At 38.7% G+C, this 19,686-nt stretch overlaps 1 protein-coding gene and 1 pseudogene across 2 annotated transcripts in view; both read right to left on the bottom strand.

Moving 5' to 3' along the window:
* Nucleotides 1-15,147, bottom strand: part of LOC140238368 (uncharacterized) — a 40,427-nt gene extending 25,280 nt beyond the window's left edge. For both annotated transcript variants that reach the window (XM_072318301.1, XM_072318302.1), the window contains exons 1-8: nt 15,041-15,147; nt 11,233-11,409; nt 10,224-10,406; nt 8,736-8,864; nt 6,791-7,105; nt 5,250-5,633; nt 4,005-4,238; nt 1,567-1,722 (exon numbers count right to left, since the gene is read on the bottom strand). In XM_072318301.1, coding sequence (XP_072174402.1) covers nt 1,567-1,722; nt 4,005-4,238; nt 5,250-5,633; nt 6,791-7,105; nt 8,736-8,864; nt 10,224-10,406; nt 11,233-11,409; nt 15,041-15,044 — 1,582 coding nt within the window. In that variant the 5' untranslated portion in view covers nt 15,045-15,147. The remainder of the gene's footprint in view (nt 1-1,566; nt 1,723-4,004; nt 4,239-5,249; nt 5,634-6,790; nt 7,106-8,735; nt 8,865-10,223; nt 10,407-11,232; nt 11,410-15,040) is intronic.
* Nucleotides 12,782-13,874, bottom strand: LOC140237794 (uncharacterized; annotated as a pseudogene).
* Nucleotides 15,148-19,686: the final 4,539 nt, after the last annotated feature.

The following is a 19,686-nucleotide window of genomic DNA, read 5'->3' as shown; positions in this document are numbered from 1 at the left end:
CTAAACAGAAAAGAAAAATCCTCAAGAATAGCACCTATATAAATAGAAGAGGTTTCCTATAGCTGTATGCTTCCATAACTTTGTATTTAATGTTGATAATTAAGAGATTTCAATGAAAACATGGAACATTTTGTCCTAGGGAATCAACAACTGGAGAAATAAATCTCATTATTAAGTGGGATTGCAATACACTTATGATGAAATTGTGATGCAATATATCACATTCAGATACAATTTATAATGACTCATTTGAAGTAACAACAAATGGTTACAGCTCATTATTCCGAAGGTTCGTTATTCCGAAGGCTCTTTAGTCCAAAGATTCGTTATTCTGAAGGTTCATGGTTCCGAATTTCATTTTCTGATTAACGAATCTTCGGAATAACGAACCTTCGGAATAACGCCACAAATGTTTGGATTAACGAATCTTCGGAATAACGAACGTTCGGAATAACGCCACAAATGTTTGGATTAATGAACCCTTTTTCATTTTCGGATTAACGAACCTCTAGGTATAGGGAATTTGTGTGTTTCGGATTAACGACCCATTGGAATAACGAACCTTCGGAATAACGAACATCACCCCAACAAACAACATGATTGAAGTCAAAGAGGAAAAGTATGATATTATGCAGTCTTCACTGAATGGCCACTGTTGAATAGCGAATAACATTAATTTTGTTGTTGTCTTGTTGTCTTTTGCTTTATTTTTTTTTCAGTAGCAAGGCATTGCCAAGTCTGGTGATAAAAAGAGCTCCTGCTCAAAAATATGCGTGCACTATATCTATACTTTCCAATAACATTGATAACAGAGATGGAGCCATATAATTGAATCAAACAGATAATCATTTGCTTTTCTTATCTTTTTGAATATAAGCAGCATTTTGGATGGGCTCAGTTGGATTCTCTTTGGCTATTTTTCCTGTCAAAAGAACCTGTAAAAAGGTAAGTATTGGGGGAAAAAAGTGAACATAGTAAAAGTAAAAAGAAGCCTCCAAGAAAATTTGATTCAAACCAGAGTAATGTTTCTATTCAGATAGACTGAGACACAAACGACTGTCCGGCTGGGGTGCTGTTTGTTATTCCGAAGGTTCGCTATTCCGAAAGGTCCTTAATCAGAAACACGTAAATTCCCTGTACCTAGAGGTTCATTAATCTGAAAATGAAAAAGGGTTCGTTAATCCAAAAATTTGTGGCGTTATTCCGAAGGTTCGTTACTCCGAAGATTGGTTAATCCGAAAATGAAATTCAGAACAATGAACCTTCGGAAGAACGAATCTTAGGAATAAAGAGCCTTCGGAATAACAAACCTTCGGAATAACGAGCTGTAACCGTATGGCTGTAGGGGTTCCTATGTGCCCTAATTTGAATATAGTATCTAAGTAGTTACTAAAGAAATGGAACACTTTAAATGGAAATTGATATGACCTGTAAAAATCATAATTTCATTTCTTTCATATATCACGCTTGTGCAAACTTTAGGAAACTGATCTTAGGATATGAAAGAGATGATCAGGTTGATACAGTCAAACATCAACATCATGCACTTAATTCACACAAACTCACTGGAGCAGGTGGACAAACAGTACTGTCCTGTATATCCATCAAGACAAGTGCAGTCACCCGTGATGTGGTCACAAATCCCACCATTTTCACACAGACACTCCTGGGTGCAGCCTGCGCCATAGTAGCCTTCCGGGCACTGCAGCTCGCAAAACTGACCTGAGTCATGCAGACAAAAAAAAAAAAAAAAAAAGGTAGTTGTAAAATGTTTCACGACTTGTTTCACTAGAGGAGCAAGTCTATAGTACGAATGCCACTTTAATAAGAAATCTTAGACAAGATTTAGTTTGACTATGATATCCTGAAACAGTTGACATCACATTATAGAGAAAAAATTGTATATGTTTTGTTTCAGCCCCATGAAGGGTTGATGAAGGTACTAATATACATTTCACTGATATTGATTTCAACAAACCCATTCAGTTTCTGTAAGTTTCCTGTATTTATACCAAAACACACATCATGTATACATAATTATGATTTAATAGTCAGATTTGGGGTGTAGATGAGAGACAAGATTCGCACAGTAAACTAAATTATGTTAAGTGGAGTAGGCCCACATGAAAAAAAAGAAAAAATATATATATATACAAATAATTATACTTGTTGCAGTACAGTGCAAAGCTAAGAGCCTGTCTATGTATCTATTCATCATTATTTTTTTTTTTCAGTTTGGTTATGTATAGTTAGATTATGGAGAAACACTTTTTATCTATAAATGATATGGGATTATTACCACTTTACCAAGTGTGTGGAAATACCACAGTATGTACAATATAACATACCAAAAAGAACTAGAAATGTCGCTTTGGCGACTGGTATGCCTCCGCCATAATGCATGATTTTCCCAATAGGTCTAGATAGTACATGTGGACAATGTGTGATTACATTTTCACAAAATTGGCAAAATATTGGAATGACAGGTTTGTCACAAATGTGTTGAATGTTCACCTTCCTTGACGTAGGTTTGATTGGATGAATAGGAGAGCATGAATCTAGGGATTTAAGGACTTTAACTTGACTTTGACCCATTCATACATTTAGGCATTGAGTAATTTTCAAGGTACAGGTGAGGAGAAAAAGTGCAATTTCTGAATTGAATAGTAAATTGTTACCATTTTCATCTGGCCCTTGACCCTAAAATTCATAAGATAATTACTTTCAGGTAGAACATGCATAATATGTACTAAGTTTCAAAGTAACTTGAGCCACTTCCGAGATATGGAGGAAAAAGTTAGTTCAGCACTTTCACTTGATCTTTGACCTTTTGACCTTTGAGGCAAAAAGAGAAAAAAAATCTTTCCAGAGAATTTCTATTAGGTTACACATGCATACACCAAGTGTAAAAAAAAATAACCCTGCTGGCATTGCATAAATATGAGGGTAATAGTAAAATTTTGAAGTCTTGCACTTGACCTTTGACCCCTGACCTTTGACCCCATGAACCCTACATTCTCTAGATAATCACTTCCAGTCAGTACATGTATATACTATGTTCCATGAAGATACCTTGAACAATATTTTCCAAGGTACGGAGAAAAAAAAGAAGTTTTAATATGTTTACTTGACCTTTTGACCTTTGACCTTTGACCTCATGACCCAAACTTTCACTAGAGAATCTTAATTGGGTAATACATGTATACACTAAGTTTCAAGAAAACATCTTCAGGCATTAAATAAATATGGTGGAAATAGTGAAATTTTATGTATTTGACCCTGACCTTTTGACCTTTGACCTTTGACCTCATGACCCAAACTTTCACCAGAGAATCTTAATTGGGTAATACATATATACACTAAGTTTCAAGAAAATCTCTTCAGGCATTCAATAGATATGGTGGAAATAGTGAAATTTTATGTATTTGACCCTGACCTTTTGACCTTTGACCTTTGACCTCATGACCCAAACTTTCACTAGAGAATCTTAATTGGGTAATACATGTATACACTAAGTTTCAAGAAAATATCTTCAGGCATTCAATAGATATGGTGGAAATAGTGAAATTTTATGTATTTGACCTTGACCTTTTGAACTTTGACCTTGAGCATGCGCACCCAAAAGTTGATAGGTAAAACTTCACCCCCTAATACACATACATGCCAAGTTTCATTAGTTTCGATAGTTACCTTGTCCACAAAATTCATTACAGACGGACGGAAGGACGGACGGAAGGACGGACGGACGGACGGACAACCCGAAAACATAATGCCTCCAGCACCACTTCGTGGCGGAGGCATAAAAAAATCCAATTCACTATCAAAATCCACACCACAAGGAAGTTCAGGAGGCATTTCATGAAGTGTTATGTCAGATAATTTTTCGCGTAAACTGTTATAAGATACTGAAATACATCTGATTGGTTGAGAGCAAAATTGCTGGACATAAACTGCTTCATAAAATGCCCCCCCCCCCCCCCCGAGAAAAGCAGTGATGGACTCACCAATCCATCCACTTCTGCACATGCAGGAACCAGTCACATGATCGCAGGACAAAGAACCAGTGGCACACTGGCATGCTATGTGACATCCATCACCATAGAAACCCTGTGGGCAGGGATCTGTGCAGTACTGCCCTTCCCAGCCAAGTTGACAGGTGCAGTTTCCGGTCACATGATCACAAGATGCACCATTCCGGCACAGGCAACTCTGCCTGCAGTCTTGTCCGTACTTCTTGTCTGAACGACAATTTATGATTAAAAGACAAATTGATTGATTTCTATACTGATCTATCCTATATGATGAATATAAATATTTTGTTTTATATGTAGTGTTTTTGGAAATACACATGCAAAAAATATTTCCTATAACCAAAAAATGGGAAAAAATAAATTAAAAAAGGAAGAAAAAAAACAACATCACATTCCTATGAGTTAACAAATTATAGGTGGCTCGGATTATAGCAATGTTTAGAAAAGGAAAATCTAATCTATAGATTGTACAATAAAAAAATAAATATATATATAAAATTATATATATATATATATATATATATATATATATATATATATATGAAGAGTTTGTTTGCAAAAACCGATCAGTCCATTTTTGAAAATTTTGAAGTACGGTCTCTGTCATAAAGTACAAAATAATACCTTTTAAATGATTATATTGGTCACTACATATAAAGGTATATTTTTGAAGTTATGGTCAAAAGAAGCAAAAATTTTCTTATTATTCTCTTTATTTTTGTTGACCTTTAATCGCAAATATCTCCATTTGACAAATATGGACTTATCGGTTTTTGCAAACAAACTCTTCATATATACATATATATATAATATTCATGTATCTGTTCATATATTAACTATTCAATATATTCATCCATCTGCTTATTTATTAATCTATCTACATTGTATTATTATGAAATACAGAAAATTGCCTTTTTATGGGTGAACATCCTGCATTCTTTCAGGTTTAAACATCTGCCACGCTGATGCATTATGACGTCTTTCCTCTTGCAATGGGTCGGACAATGGGAAAGCTGTCTCGTCCATGTGCAGAATAGCATTGCTTTTGTTTGTTTGTTTGTTTGTTTGTTTGTTTGATTGTTTTGTTTTGTTTTGTTTTTTTCTTTCTTTCTTTCTTTTCTTTTCTTTCCTTTTTTTTCTAAAAGCCGTGTCGTGAGGACTGGCGTCGCAGATCTGAAGCCCGCTAATAATCTTTGAGCTGCCCAACACAAAACGAACCTGAGCATTGCTGTTCACACGAGGGCCCCGTGTATCCAGCAGAACAAGCACATGAGCCGTTTACATGGTTACATGCTCCTCCATTGGCACACGCACACTGATGAAGGCACCCACGTCCGTATGTGCCCGTCGGACAACGCTGGTCGCAGTACCGGCCGGTCCATCCGCTCTGACAAGTGCACTCCCCGTCGACGTTGTCGCACTGGGCGTCGTTTTGACACAGACAGGTTTCGCTGCAATTTGCTCCATAGCTTCCCGCATCGCACACAGAGTCGCAAAGTTCGCCCTGCCATCCGGACCGACATGAACACGACCCTGAGATGGGATCGCAGTCGCCATTTTGGCAACGACATCGACTGGAGCAGTTCACACCGAAAAACCCATCTGTACACAACATATGACAGACATGATATAGGAAAGATTTAAATCCTCTTAGAACCACCTCTGCAGCAAGTCACTGGCATTGCGTACGCAGAAACGTTACCAGTGGTAATAACCCTGAATGCAATAATTGTTATGGAAAATTACTATTCTAGTGAGAAAACCCTCCCCACGCAACTTCTTCTGCCACATGCAGGTTATACTTCTTTGAAAACAATATGAAAATGAATACTACATAGTTATCTATAGGGTATAGGCCTATATTATTTCTGAAAATAATATAACATAGGGGGCCTCGCCACAACAGAAATTATCGACAGTAATTTGAGTTATTTTATACATGGGAGGAAATACATACTCTCTCTCTCTATATATATATATATATATATATAATTCAGGTATTTATATATTTTGTATTTATTTATTTATCTATTTACTTACATACTTATTCACTTATTATACTTACTTACAGAGCATTGTAAGTGGAGGGGGAGGGGGTTGCATCTAGGCCGTATGGGGGAGGGGTAGTCTTATGTAACGCTCGTAGTCAAAGGCATGTGTTTTTAATGTGTAATTTTAATTTGTAATTGCCTTTTTTTGGGGGGGGGGGTTGGGGACTTGTTCCCCCTTAAAGGGTCTGTTCAGTTCTGGTCGAGGTGAGGATTTAGCTTTTAACGTTTTGCGAGATATTCAGAAACCACTCTATGAGATGTCAAAGAGCATACAGTTCTAAGGGGTATCAAAAGTTTATTCGATGAAAATCAGTTTTAAAGTGGCTGAGATATCCAAAAACAAGGTAAAACAAAGAGAGCTTAATAAAGTTGTGGCATGTTGCCTTTTATTATTAGCACTTTTTTTTTGGATATCTCAGCCATTTGAAAACCAATTTTCATCAAATAAACGTTGAATCCTTCTTAGAATTACATGCTCTTTCATATTTCATAAGAGGCTTTTCATCATCTCAATAGGAATGTTCAAAACATGAACCCCCACCTCAACCAGTACTGTACAGTCCAAACGGATTTGGGGGGGGGGGAGGGCAGGCTGCAGCCACCCTTAATCGTACATATGATATGATAATAGTTATAACTGAAACACTTCGTCAAAATTGGGAAGGAAGTTGGCCTCTTCAGAAAAAAAAAATGTGAAAACCTTCGAACCTTGACACACTTGGGCGCAAAATACGCCCTGGTAACCAGCGGTACATGTGCAACTTCCATCCACGTGGTGGCAATCCCCGCCATTCTGGCAATCGCATGTTCGCGAGCAGCCAATCCCGTACGTTCCATTGGCGCACTGATGCTCACAGGAAGTGCCGCTGTATCCTGGAGCGCACACGCAGTCTCCAGTTACGTGGTGACAAGATCCTCCGTGGCGGCAAGAACAGTTTGATTGGCAGGTGACACCAAAGGATCCATCGGGACACGCCTCGTCACAGGATTCCCCGTGCCAACCGGATGCACAATCACAAGAACCTGAAGAGGAAATAGTAATATTATATCGACCCTATCGGAGAAATCCAGTTATGAATTCCATACAAAAAAAAAATCATGAGTAATAGAGGGGAAAGGGATCAAATAATTAAATAAACAACCATTAAGTTACAAGTAGTAAAACGTACGTAGGCGAGGTACTATCAATGTTGGCCGCAGATCAGTTTCATTGAAATCGGATGCGTTTTATCCGAAACTATACAGCATTCAATATCAGTCTGTGATGAGTAGCTTCTATACTTGTAACTTACACTTATGTTTCTAAGAAAGTGCGAAGTATAACATGATAATTACAAAGTGTCGGGTTGAGCGGAGGAAAAAGAAAAATGTTAGAAAATGGTCGTAAATTCGAAGGGTAATGGCACAACCAAATAAAACGTTAAAAAGAGACAAACAATAGAACAGTAGCCTGTACAAGCGAGTGATTTTCTGCCGTGATTCCAGACTCTCTTGATTCTGCAACTCAACATATTATTTTCTCTATCTTTTCTTCATTTTTTTATTGTCTTAACACTTACTTATATTTTCTTTTCTTTTTTTGGTAGGAGGAGTATACAATGAGAGTAAAATCATAGTTGCAAAGAGTAATATAAAGAACACGAAATGACAGATAATCAATAAACGAGAACATAAATTACATAATTTATGACGGCCTACGAAAAATAGAAAATTTATAAATGGAAAATAAATTTGATATAGAGTGAGAAATATCAAAAGAAAGAGAAGCAAGGGGAGAGATGAGAGATGATAGAGGGAGGGAGAGATGTAATGTATGTGTAATGTATTTGTAATATTGTAGTAAGTATATTTGGAGGAAATTCTTGAGTAGTCCACAATCTACAAGCACTGCTTTTTTTAGTGGACCTCTCGGTTCTCTTTTTTTCTCCTCAAAGTATTTCCCCGTATGTGTACATAATCTATTTCTATTAGTTTGTTCTCTATCATTTATCCTTCGCATTTTGTACTGTATATATTATGCTTATGATGTATTTTCTGATTTACCTTGTGTTATGTTTTGTTGGAAGAAAAATGAGAACGAAATAAATGAATTGAATTGAATTAAATTAAATTAAATCAAATTAAATTAAATTAAATTAAATTAAATCAAATTAAATTAAATTGATTTGAATTGAGATGCTTGACTGGTAAGAAAATTTGCCAGAGGGACTCATGATATCAGCTCAGAAAGCTATCTGTCTGCAGGTGTTGCGTCTTTATTCAAATAAAACAAAACAAAAACAGTTACAATTTATGAAGTGTCAACTTTGATTACATTCATATTGAAAGTTCACAAAAGTAGGCTTACTGAACACGTAGCGCGTATTCTTTCAAAGACACTTCCATGATAGTGATTTTGCTATGAGGTGATGTGGCCGGAAAGATGAAACGGTAATGTAACAGCGTAAAGTAATTAGGCAAAAGGTCCGGATATCCTCATTCTCACATTCATTGTATATACAAAACAGTCAAAATGTGTGAGTGAATTAGGCAGGATATGAGAACATACAAAAAAAAAAAAGAAAGAGAAGAAGAATACGAGACAAGAAGAGCATAAGAACAAGCAGGTAAATACGAACGGATGTAAGGATTCATATTGGCACTTTACACTTACCCGTGACAGAGTCGCAACGACCTCCATTGTTGCAGGTGCATCGGCGAGAGCATCCGGGCCCATAGTATCCATGTTCACATGTCTCGTTGCAGTGTGCGCCCTGAAAACCGGGCCCACACCAGCAGTATCCTTCGAAAGATGCGGATAGCACGAGTTGTCATTCTTCTTCCATAAGTGTGCCAAGATTAGCAATTAGTGCACGCTTGCAAACACTTTTTTTTTCTTTTTCTGGTGATTCCCCCTCATGTCCCCAATCTTGTTGTTCATTAACTTTGTGTGCTTGCTTGCTCTTTCAGCTTCTTCCTGTATGTAATCAGGATGTAAAAGGGCAGTTGCCAAGTTCCGATATGGCATTGGAACCGGGAAGCTGGGATCGGAGGACACCACTTTTCAATTAGCCTTCTACAGAATTGATTCATATTCCACACCGTACTTTTTATTCGAAATGATGTACCGTTCGTATAATTGTTATACACAGTGGACTCCCGCTATAATGAAGTTCTCGGGACAGGCAGTTTTCTTTCGTTATATCGAAATTTCGTTATAAACGAACAAAATAAACAACAAAAACATAGAACGGATAATGTGGCGACCTGGATTTTTACTTCGTTGTAACTGGAACTTCGCTGTATTGGTTGTACTCTCCCACATTCGCATTCGTTCGAATCCGCCACTCCCCACTAATACCCAACTGATGTATTGGCGGGAAAAAAAAAATGTCAACGTGAATCAGATTCATTTTCATATGTTACAAATCGCTACCAAGAAAAAAACGAATAAAAATCCTTTAAGTACATAATGGTCATAATGTTATGAACAAGGGGACAGTATTCTTGACTGGATTTGGCTCTGAAGACCAAGAGTGACGGCATGCACTTGATGAAATTCAAACCGAACGAAAGTGCAATGGCATGTTTCTTGCGAGATATTGGAAGCGCTCCAAGGTATATACCGAATATAATGATTATATCTGAATGACTCATGCTGTTTGCATATGTGTAAAGCTGGGAATATAAACACCCGAACAAGGAGGGGGAAAAGAATTCAGCGTGGCTACTGAACATTATTATAATGAAATGAATGAGTCAATGCTAGGTCTAAAAACAAAGACAAACATAAAAAAGTCTGTATATTCATGTAGTGAAAGACAAGCTCCATTCCAGTTTGTTCTTGCCGTCGTCGTTGTTGTTGTTGACGGATTCAAATTTTACACAAAGAAGTTCTTGGAAAACGCTTCCTATAATGACATAGGTTCCGTTAGTGTATTCAAATACAATGACATGGTTTCGCTTGCTGCAGAGCTATCAAATTGACTTTGGTTGAGTATAAAGCATTAGCCTTTTATGAGTACGCAACTAGAGGTAAATACTGTATAATGGAAACTGTAATATTGTTGTTACATCTTCTCTTGGATATCATTTTGATGATTTTTGTTTTCTGTCTTCCTTTCCAGCACAAAGATATCAAAGGTTCCACAAAATTACTCACCTGTAAATCTGTCGCACGCTTCGAAATGTGCGCAAGCGCACTTCTTCATGCAATTAACCCCGAACGTGCCGTTTGAACAAGGGTCGTCGCACCTTTCTCCAGTCCAGCCAGCTCGGCAGACGCACGAGCCGTTCACTGCCTCACAAGAACCTCCGTGGCCACAGTCACAGTGATAGGAGCAGTCTGGAGAGGGCATTAATTTTCAATATCTGATGACTTTTGCCACCCAACAGATGCCACGGAGTTTGCCTCATCTACAGACCCATGTACCAGTCCACGTAATTGTACTTTTAACCAAATCCCCAGTAAAATTCGACGTGTCATAGTATAATAACAACTTTGACGTCCACTCTTACCGGTACTAGTGTACAGCATACCTTTATACTTGGAAACAAGAAACGGACGCCATATAAGCATGATAGATTACGAAACATGGTTTTTAGACACTGTTAGAAACCGTTTTTCCTTTTTCGCTCATGACGAGGAATCAAGAAATATCAAGGCAAACGCCAAGCGACGTCTAGATTTCATATCGCAAGTTGTTAGTATAGTGTTTTTTATGTAAGTTCATTGACCCTTGACCTTGTCGACTTCACCAATATTTTGAACTTGACCAGCATCTTTAGGTGATGTACCTATGGTGTGATTTTGTGGTCACAACTCAAAGGTCTGCAAAGTTATTGACAGGACACCACAGTGAGTACAGTGCTTATCAGGGTAAGTTCATTTGACTTTTGACCTTGTCGGACTTCACCCATGAACTTGACCAGCATTCTTTGCTTATGTACCTGTGGTGTGAGTTTAAAGCCCATCCCTTAGGAGATCAAAGAACTACTTTGAGAATAGGTTGAAGAGACAATCTTCAGTCCACATCGGAGGAGAGTGTGGAGATACACTGGGTTTCAAACAAAAACCCCAACAACTAAACCAAACAAAATGTAATTAAAACATAGGGGAGGAAAGAGAAAACACGGATGGGGGACGGGATAGGTTGGGACAAAAACCTCACTTTTTCCGTACGTTCCGGATGGACACGTCTCGTTACACGTTGATCCTGTCCACCCAGGTTCGCAGTCACACAGACCATTGATAGAGCTGCATGTCCCCGTGTCAGTCCGACAGAGGCATTGACCACTGCAGTTACGGCCGTACGTACCAGCAGGACACAGAATTGAACAATCGTCCCCTAAAACAGAACGAAATTCAGTCGTCAACCAGCAAAAACATATTACAAACACATGATGGGTAGATTCCAGATATTAGGATATCATTGCATTAAATGAATTGAGAACAGAGAGTTGAAATTTCGTTTTAAAAACAAAATACGTAACAAAAAGGATGGTGGGAATATACACACATACAGATGTGCACACATACACACACACACACACACACACACACACACACACACGAAAACACATAACCCTGCTTTGAAAGATCACAATTGTCCCACAGTGCAAAAAACAATGTGAAACATAGTGTGAACACATTGTGAGCACAATGTGAAATCTCTTTACACGATCATTTTAACAATGTGAACAAGTTGCATCAATTCACAGTGTGAAACAGAACATTACTATAAGTAAAAAATCACACGGCAGTGTGAAACTATCTTCACACTGTTATATTCGAGCGGTTTTCAAATAGTCGAATCTATGTGACAACATTGTGAAAACACAGTGGGACACTGTGTTATTTCCAGCAGGGGATGCACTTTAGCGGCTACCAAAATCGAATGGGCTAGATTTTGTTAAACACCGTTCGCACAGATAGTGATATGGAATGAAAATATGAAATACGAGCCGGAAAAATCAAAAAGAATGTGATACAAAATCACGCAAGAGAACATCTGTCATTTTATTACGCATCGCCTTCAGGGGTTGAGGGATCGCAAATATAGGTTTTCCCGGCCAATTTCGCACTTTTTTCAGTCCAATTCCTAATTGCTTCATTCAATTTAGCACAATTTAGCCTAGATGGCATGTTCGGTATTTCAATTTTATGATCTTTTCATTCAAATTCATTTTGGAGCATTCAAATTACCATTAACATCATTCGAATCAGCACTTTTTCAGTTCAAATTCGTAAGGCAAGCACCATTTCGCAATTCGGTCATTCAATTTAGCATGACATAGTCACGTGATCACGTATACGCTCCGCTCGTTCATTCGATTTCGTTCTTGGGCATCCAATTTCGCATTTACTGCAGTCAATTTAGCAGACACGTTATGCTTTTATTCCTTTTTTTCATTTTAATTCATCATAGGTATTGTTTGAAAGCATTATAACATTTCATATTTTCGTATTCATTCTTTATTCTGATATCATCTTTGCAACCGTACTTTCAAAATAATGTATACATGTATGTGTTTTTAATGTTCGATAGCATTATTTCATTCACAGATACATTAATCATAACTTTGTTTTGACACTAATTGGGAGAAGGAGGTTCCAATTTACATTGTGATTATTTCTTTCATCTGCATGTTTCATTATTTTCATTTGGTGGGTGCTATATTGCGTCAATCATCATTAAGAATAAAGTTCTTGGATCAGCTCTAGCCATCAATATCTTGGCGGGCCAGGCATCTTGGGAGGTAGGTCTGAGTGTGGTTAAACCACCGGATGGCCTTCTCTTGTGTTATGGCGTCTGTATTTCGCCGAGCTGCCTGCTGAATGAGGTTGATTCTCCACTCCTGGAGGTTAACCCCAGCTTCTTGTGCTGCCCCTCTGTCTCCTAGCCTCTGCTGCAACTCCGCGCGGGCCAGATCTCTTTTGATGGCTGCCTTGAATGCAGAATGGGCCATCTCCACGCAGTTGAGAAACAGAGAATAGGGAGGAAGACGCTTCAAATGAATCCTCGGGCTCGCATCATCAGGTAGTTGAGCTCTGACGTGAGGACGTGCGTTGTCATAGATCAGGTACACATCCTCATTCGGAGGGAAAACATTGTCGCATTCATGGGCGGTGGTAGCCAGGAAAGCCTCGAATGTGTCCCTCGTTACGGTTTCGGATGCAATGGTGTGGTGAACAAGCCCAACATCACTAGAAACTGCAAAAGTGACATTGCAGTTCCGACCGCGTTGGCCATGTACTACTCGACGTGCAGGGATCCCTCGTGGGGCTCTCCCAAAAGATCGTCTTGTCCAGACGTTGTATCCGGTCTCATCAATGAAAACGCAGTGTGCAACGACACCCTCGGCTATGAACCACTGTGCATACTCCACGCGCATGTCTAGGATTCTCGGCGAATTTCTAGCATCAGGAACATCCTCAGCTAGTTTAGAGGTGATGAGCATCCCATCCAGTGCTCTTGCAATGGTGGAGACAGATACAGGGGGCTTCTGCGGAAAGACTGCCTGTAGATCTCTCTTCATTTGCTCAAGGGTGGCTAAGGGGTTATTGTCCGCAATGTGTTGGAGACGAGCTCTCATTTCGTCATCCATCTTCACGTTTCGCTTGCCTCCCCTTGGCAACTTATTGCGTCTTCCTGTCCTAAGATAGGTGGCCACATATTGATCTGGCCGTTGAGCGTTTTATTCCGAGTGTGTCGGCCAGTTCTAGATAGTCAAGGTTATTACCCACAAACGCTTCTATGATTCTCTCCCTGTCTTCTTGAGAGATACGCCTGTATCTGACTTGTGCTGCCATGACTGGACATAGGAAAGTGAAGTGATCTACGGTACTGGTGCATGTATAGTTCTCATAAAATGTATGAGAGAAGAGGGACGTTACAGAACAACAAACTCGAGTTATTTAGGGTCAAAGACACCTTTACTATACTTAACAGTGTGTGGATGAAACAAAAATTCACATTTAAATACTATACATTACGGTTCTCACCTTTTCAAAATAGAAATGACATTACGCCAATTTGAATGAACATGTTTGGAATTTGACTGCCCATACGCGAAACTGAATGACCGATACCGTTTTCCGTCAGTGCTGGCGAATTTGAATGACTGAAGACCACGTGCCAATTTGAATGCCCGTTTTACGAATTCGAAAGACACATGTGCGAATTTCATTGATCGAAATGCTAAATTGAATGAACAAGTTGCAAATTTGAATGACAGAATGTGCAGTGACGAGGATTTTCGCTAAATTGAATGAACGTTTTATCAAATGGACTGACAAATGTGCGAAATTGGCCGGGAAAACCTATAGTAATGCGTTTTTGTTTCGTTTTTGTTTTTTGTTTTATCACAATGTCCTGAAATATCGTATCGACACACATTAGTAATGAGCACAGGTGGCCATAGAATAGAAAACCTGTTAATCAGTTCGACTGGATCTACAGGTAGAAATCCAAAACGGTAATTATCAGGCTGCGCTCTTTGTTTGGTCGGGTTTTTGTTTTTCATCATTTCTTGTAAAATACGTCGCCCTCAAAAATAGCGACAGAAAATAGACAAACTAACAAACAGTCGTTAAGAACTGGTGAAAAGCAGAGCTTCAGTACTTTTCGGAAAGAAAACATTACATGACTATATCATTTTTGTACGAGGTTTCTGAACAAGAAAACATCACAAGTTTTCAACCAAGGAAAACATGACTTGTAGTAATGGATCCTTCAAATACACATTGAATGTCTCTAAATCTCGTGTTCATGCTGATGGATCTCAAACAGAAATAGCATGCATTCCTAGAATCTCAATACAATATGCTCCACGCCTAATTACGTGTCAAGTGCCGAGGTTTATCTTTCAACACTCGTCACTGGCGTAGCATGGTATGATTAGGCCTATACATATCAATGCATGTTTTCTGCGTGTTTCTACACTCAGTGCTCAATAAAAAATAAGTCTCAATCTCACCCATCCTCCCCGGGGGACACTTGCACGTCCCAGTCACGTGGTCGCAGGGCACATCATCTGCGCATGCGCAGCTCTCACTGCAGTTATGACCGTAAGTTCCCCTCGGGCATGTGTCTTCGCATCTCGACCCAGTGTAGCCCGGCAGGCAGGAGCAGTTACCTGGACTCGTGCACTCGCCCTGCCCGTCGATGCACACCGGATCGCACACGGCTAGGGACAATGAAAGAACAAACGAACAAAATATTACCATCATGAGAACATTTCACTAAACATTAGTTATCCTACAGGGCCAAATACACGTATTCGACCATAATCATGCAGATTGCTGGCGTCAAACCTATATCTAGATGTTCGTTAATCCGAAAATGGAGCACGGTCAGGTAATCCGGACATTATTTGTGTCGATATTCCGCAGGTACGTTAGTCCGAAAATAAAGTAAGATAACCAGAATACACCAGAAAATGAAAAATAGGCCCGTTCCTAAGCACCTTAAGTAATTACAAACCTTATCTTATTTTTCGGATTAACGAACCTTGGGAATGAAGAACCTTATTTCATTTAAGGATTAACAAACCTTACGAACTGAAAAAAAAACCTTATTTCATTCTGATTAACGAACCTTCGAAATAACGTGTAGGCCTACATTGTTTCATTTTCGGATTAACGAACCTATATCATGCAAATCACAAACTTCCGAAATAACGAACTGTAACCGCGCCCTGCAGGTCTACCTCAATTAGAAGTGAAGTTATGTACCTTTCATTCTGAGTTGAGAATTCGCAAAGTCACAAACAGTAACCGAAGTGGCTCACAGCAACATTCTATTACAACAAGGGTGTGAGAGTAGGTCTACTTGCAGAAAAAAAGGTCCGAAAAATCTGAAACTTGTGGAAAAAAGTCTGCAATGAGGACTAAACTTTCAATACATTCATGTGAACTGAAAAAAAAAAAGAAAAGTGGGATTTGGGCAGAGTAAAAAGGGGGGGGGAACAAAAAAAGAGGAAAACCTGAAATCAAATTACACTCTGAACTCTCGCAGCCCTGTTACAGATACCAATACAACGCATGTTGCACAGCTTCATTGAGCACAAACTAAAGCAACCAAACAACCATTAACAACGACCATGACCACAGAGACGTGAAAATGGTACACATCGGCACAATGAGAAAATGTTTGACGAGCTTCTTTATTCATTTTCATTTCCATTTCCTCCGATAACAAAGTACTAGTATATTTCGATAACACACACTAGTACGACATGAACATTACTGCATGAAGAGTCATCCACAGCGTTGTGTTCACATGCATTACACATAGCTAATGACAAAGATAATTATAACCAAAGATACATGACACAAGTAATGTAATGTAATGCAATATAATGTACGCCATCCTGTATCAGGAGACTGAGCTATCCTAAGATTGTATAGAGCCAAGTGCATGCATTTTAATCATTTTACTTACTGACTTTAATCATTTTGCGATTTTTATGTATACATTAGTTTCCATGCACGTTGCAATAATGTAATCTCGGCTATGTATTTTCGGAACGATAATTCAATTTACCGACAAGTGCATAACTTGCTAATTGATGTGTATATGTATTGAAATATTGATAGAGTTTTTATGTACGCTCACAGAACAACTCCTCTTCGTACTAACCTTGATATACTTATTTTTTTTAAAAGCTCAAACATATAAATAGAAATGTTTTACTGAAATTGGGCCAAAAGTAATATAAAACATACGGAAATGTAAAGTTCGTATGCCCCCGGATGATTATACTTCTAACCATGACATGGAAATTAATAGACTGATGAGCCTTTTCCTTGTTGGATGACACCTACATTTTCACCAATCTTCTTTTTTTAATGACCTCAAAGACCCGACATAGATTAATCTGCGTTAAATATCAAGAGTTACAATGTTACAAGTTACTCTAAAATCAGAGACCCAAAAAATCATTTACATATCAAGGAAGAACAAGAGTATACCAGTTTTAATACATGCATTATCTCTCTACATTTTCATTAATCAAAGGCTGATAACTCAAATCATTATGAAAATATCCTTTTCCTTTATTTTACCTTCACCACTCCAATCAATAACTTCACTATAAAATACCAGAATGAACTAGAAATGTCGCTATGGCGACTGATGCCTCCGCCATAATGCATGATTCTCCCAATATTAGGCGTATAATACAATGTCTTCACAATGTGTGATCCATGACAGTTTCACATAACTGGCAAAATATTGAAATGACAGGTTTGTCAGAAATGTCTTGAACTGGGTTTGCTTTAATTTTTTAAGAGTTCAGGTACACATATATGGGGAATTGAGAATTTTTACTTGAATTCTGACAGACCTTTTTATAAGTTTATGCATTGAGTAATTTCAAAGGTATAAAGAAAGAGTGTAATGACGGTACAAAATGTTTTTTTTTTTGAAAGGGGGGGGGGCATAGAAACCTGGCCTTTGACCCTTAACCTTTGACCTTTGACCTTCTGGCCGGAAATTTCCCAGAGAATCTCCATTAGGTAATGCATGTATTAAGTTTTGAAACTAACAATGCAAGCATTGCATATACTAGTATATGAGGGAAATAGTAAAATTTTGAGGAGATGACCTTGACCTTTGACCCCTGACTATTGACCCATGACCACTAAATTCCCTAGATAATCCCTGCCAGTCAGTACATGCGTATGTACCAAGTTCCACGAAGATACATTGAACCATTTGCGAGAAAAGTGATAGTGCAACATTTTCACCTAACCTTTGACCTTTTGACCTTTGACCTTATGACATGAAACTCTCTCTGGAGAATCTCTACGCAGTAGTACATGTCCACACCAAGTTTCAAGAAAATACCTTTGGGCATTGCGTAGATATGGGGGAAATTGCAACATTTGTAGCATTTGACCTTGACCGTTTGACCTTTGACCTCTTGCCAATGTCACTAAAATCTACTCAACTAATTGTCCTATCATACATCATCCTTGGACCAAGTTTGGTGAAAGCTGCTTCATCCAGTTTTGAGTTATCACGTTAACAGATAAATTTTAGGATTTGACCTTGATCTTTGACCTTTGACCTCTGTCCGATTTCACTGAAAAACTAATCAAGTAATTGTCCCATTATACATCATCCTCCAACAAAGTTTGGTGAAATTTGCTTTATCCAGTCTTGAGTTATCGCGTAAACGGATACAATTTCATGATTTGACCTTGACCTTTGACCTTTGACCTTTAGCCGATTTCACCCAAAATCTAATTAAATAATTACCTCATCATACTTCATACTTGGACCAAGTTTGGTAAAATTCCAGTAAATATTACTCAAGTTATCGCGTAAACGAAAGCGGACGGACGGACGGACGGACGTACGGACGGACGGACAACCCGAAAACATAATGCCTCCGGCACCACTTCGTGGCGGAGGCATAAAAATAATCGTTCATTCATTCATTCTTTTTCGATGAATGACAAAAGAAATAAATGCATGAAAAACAATCGTTTCTGTAGTAATAACTTGTGTCGCATATGGACACTGATGGACGAATCGTCAATAATGTCGTAGGTTTGGATTGGTTGATTGAGCCCCACTTGGTATATTTGTATAGGCTAGCTACGGAATAATCATGAGCGGAATCAAGGAAGCCGTTCATCCTATGGTTCTCGTCTAAGACATTATATACGCGGCGTGGTCACTGCTAGCTCTGCAGTTTTCACATACCTTACGCCGACAACGTCAGGACAACATCCGGTGAACAAAAATTCTTGCCTCGGGCAATACAACAGTACTGCAGGAGAGAGCGAAGGGTACCGTTTTAACAGACACACACCGATAACCTTCTCCCGGTAGGTAACAACCCATTATACCCGTTCGTGCGCGAAGGGGCTGTGGTGACAATCCATGCACATGTTGAGTTCAGTTCAGTTCAGTTTATATCTTTTTATTAACCATCAAGCATCAATGAAACAAAGTATTATACAACAAAACATGCTTAAAGCAATCACATAGTTTGATTAATTTCAATCAAGGAAAAAGAAATACAAAACAAAAAGTGAATCACATAGTATAGGCCTATTACGGTAATATAAGTAGTAATAACTGAGAAAAACTATAAATAGGGATGCTTTGAAGAATGACAATAAAGTAGGTGTGGAAAAAGAGTGGTCCACTAAAAAGATAAGCTCACGGCCGGTGTAGCGGCAGATAGCGTTCCGCGGCGTTTTTTGTTCTAAAACAGTATCCGCCGGCAGTTATCGTTTCAATCGGCAGTTATCGTTCCGACATGGGCTAAAATCTGCCGCGATAAGTTACGGCAGATACTGTACAGCGGCGGATTTTGTACGTACAGGCTACTACGTTGTAATAGCGTTGCTTAACCTGCCGCGTGCACGTGATCTTCGTCAGGGACTGTTGAAAGAGTTCCGCGCTGCGCGGATTAGGTTCCAAGTGGCTACTGTATTGCATGCTACCAATAGTTGCGCGAGCTTTACGGCAGCCATTTTAGTAAGCAAAATGCTGTATGAATCGTCAGGGACTTACGCCTCTCTTTGAATACGCTACAGGGACTCACGGTTGACATTTTTATAATTTGTTGACATTTTTATAATCAGCGGACATTTTAGTAAGCAA

This window comes from Diadema setosum, chromosome 14, assembly GCF_964275005.1.
Source record: "Diadema setosum chromosome 14, eeDiaSeto1, whole genome shotgun sequence".
Classification (NCBI taxonomy): domain Eukaryota; kingdom Metazoa; phylum Echinodermata; class Echinoidea; order Diadematoida; family Diadematidae; genus Diadema; species Diadema setosum.
Note: the sequence above shows the minus strand (reverse complement) of the source record. Positions and strands in the feature narration are given on the sequence as shown.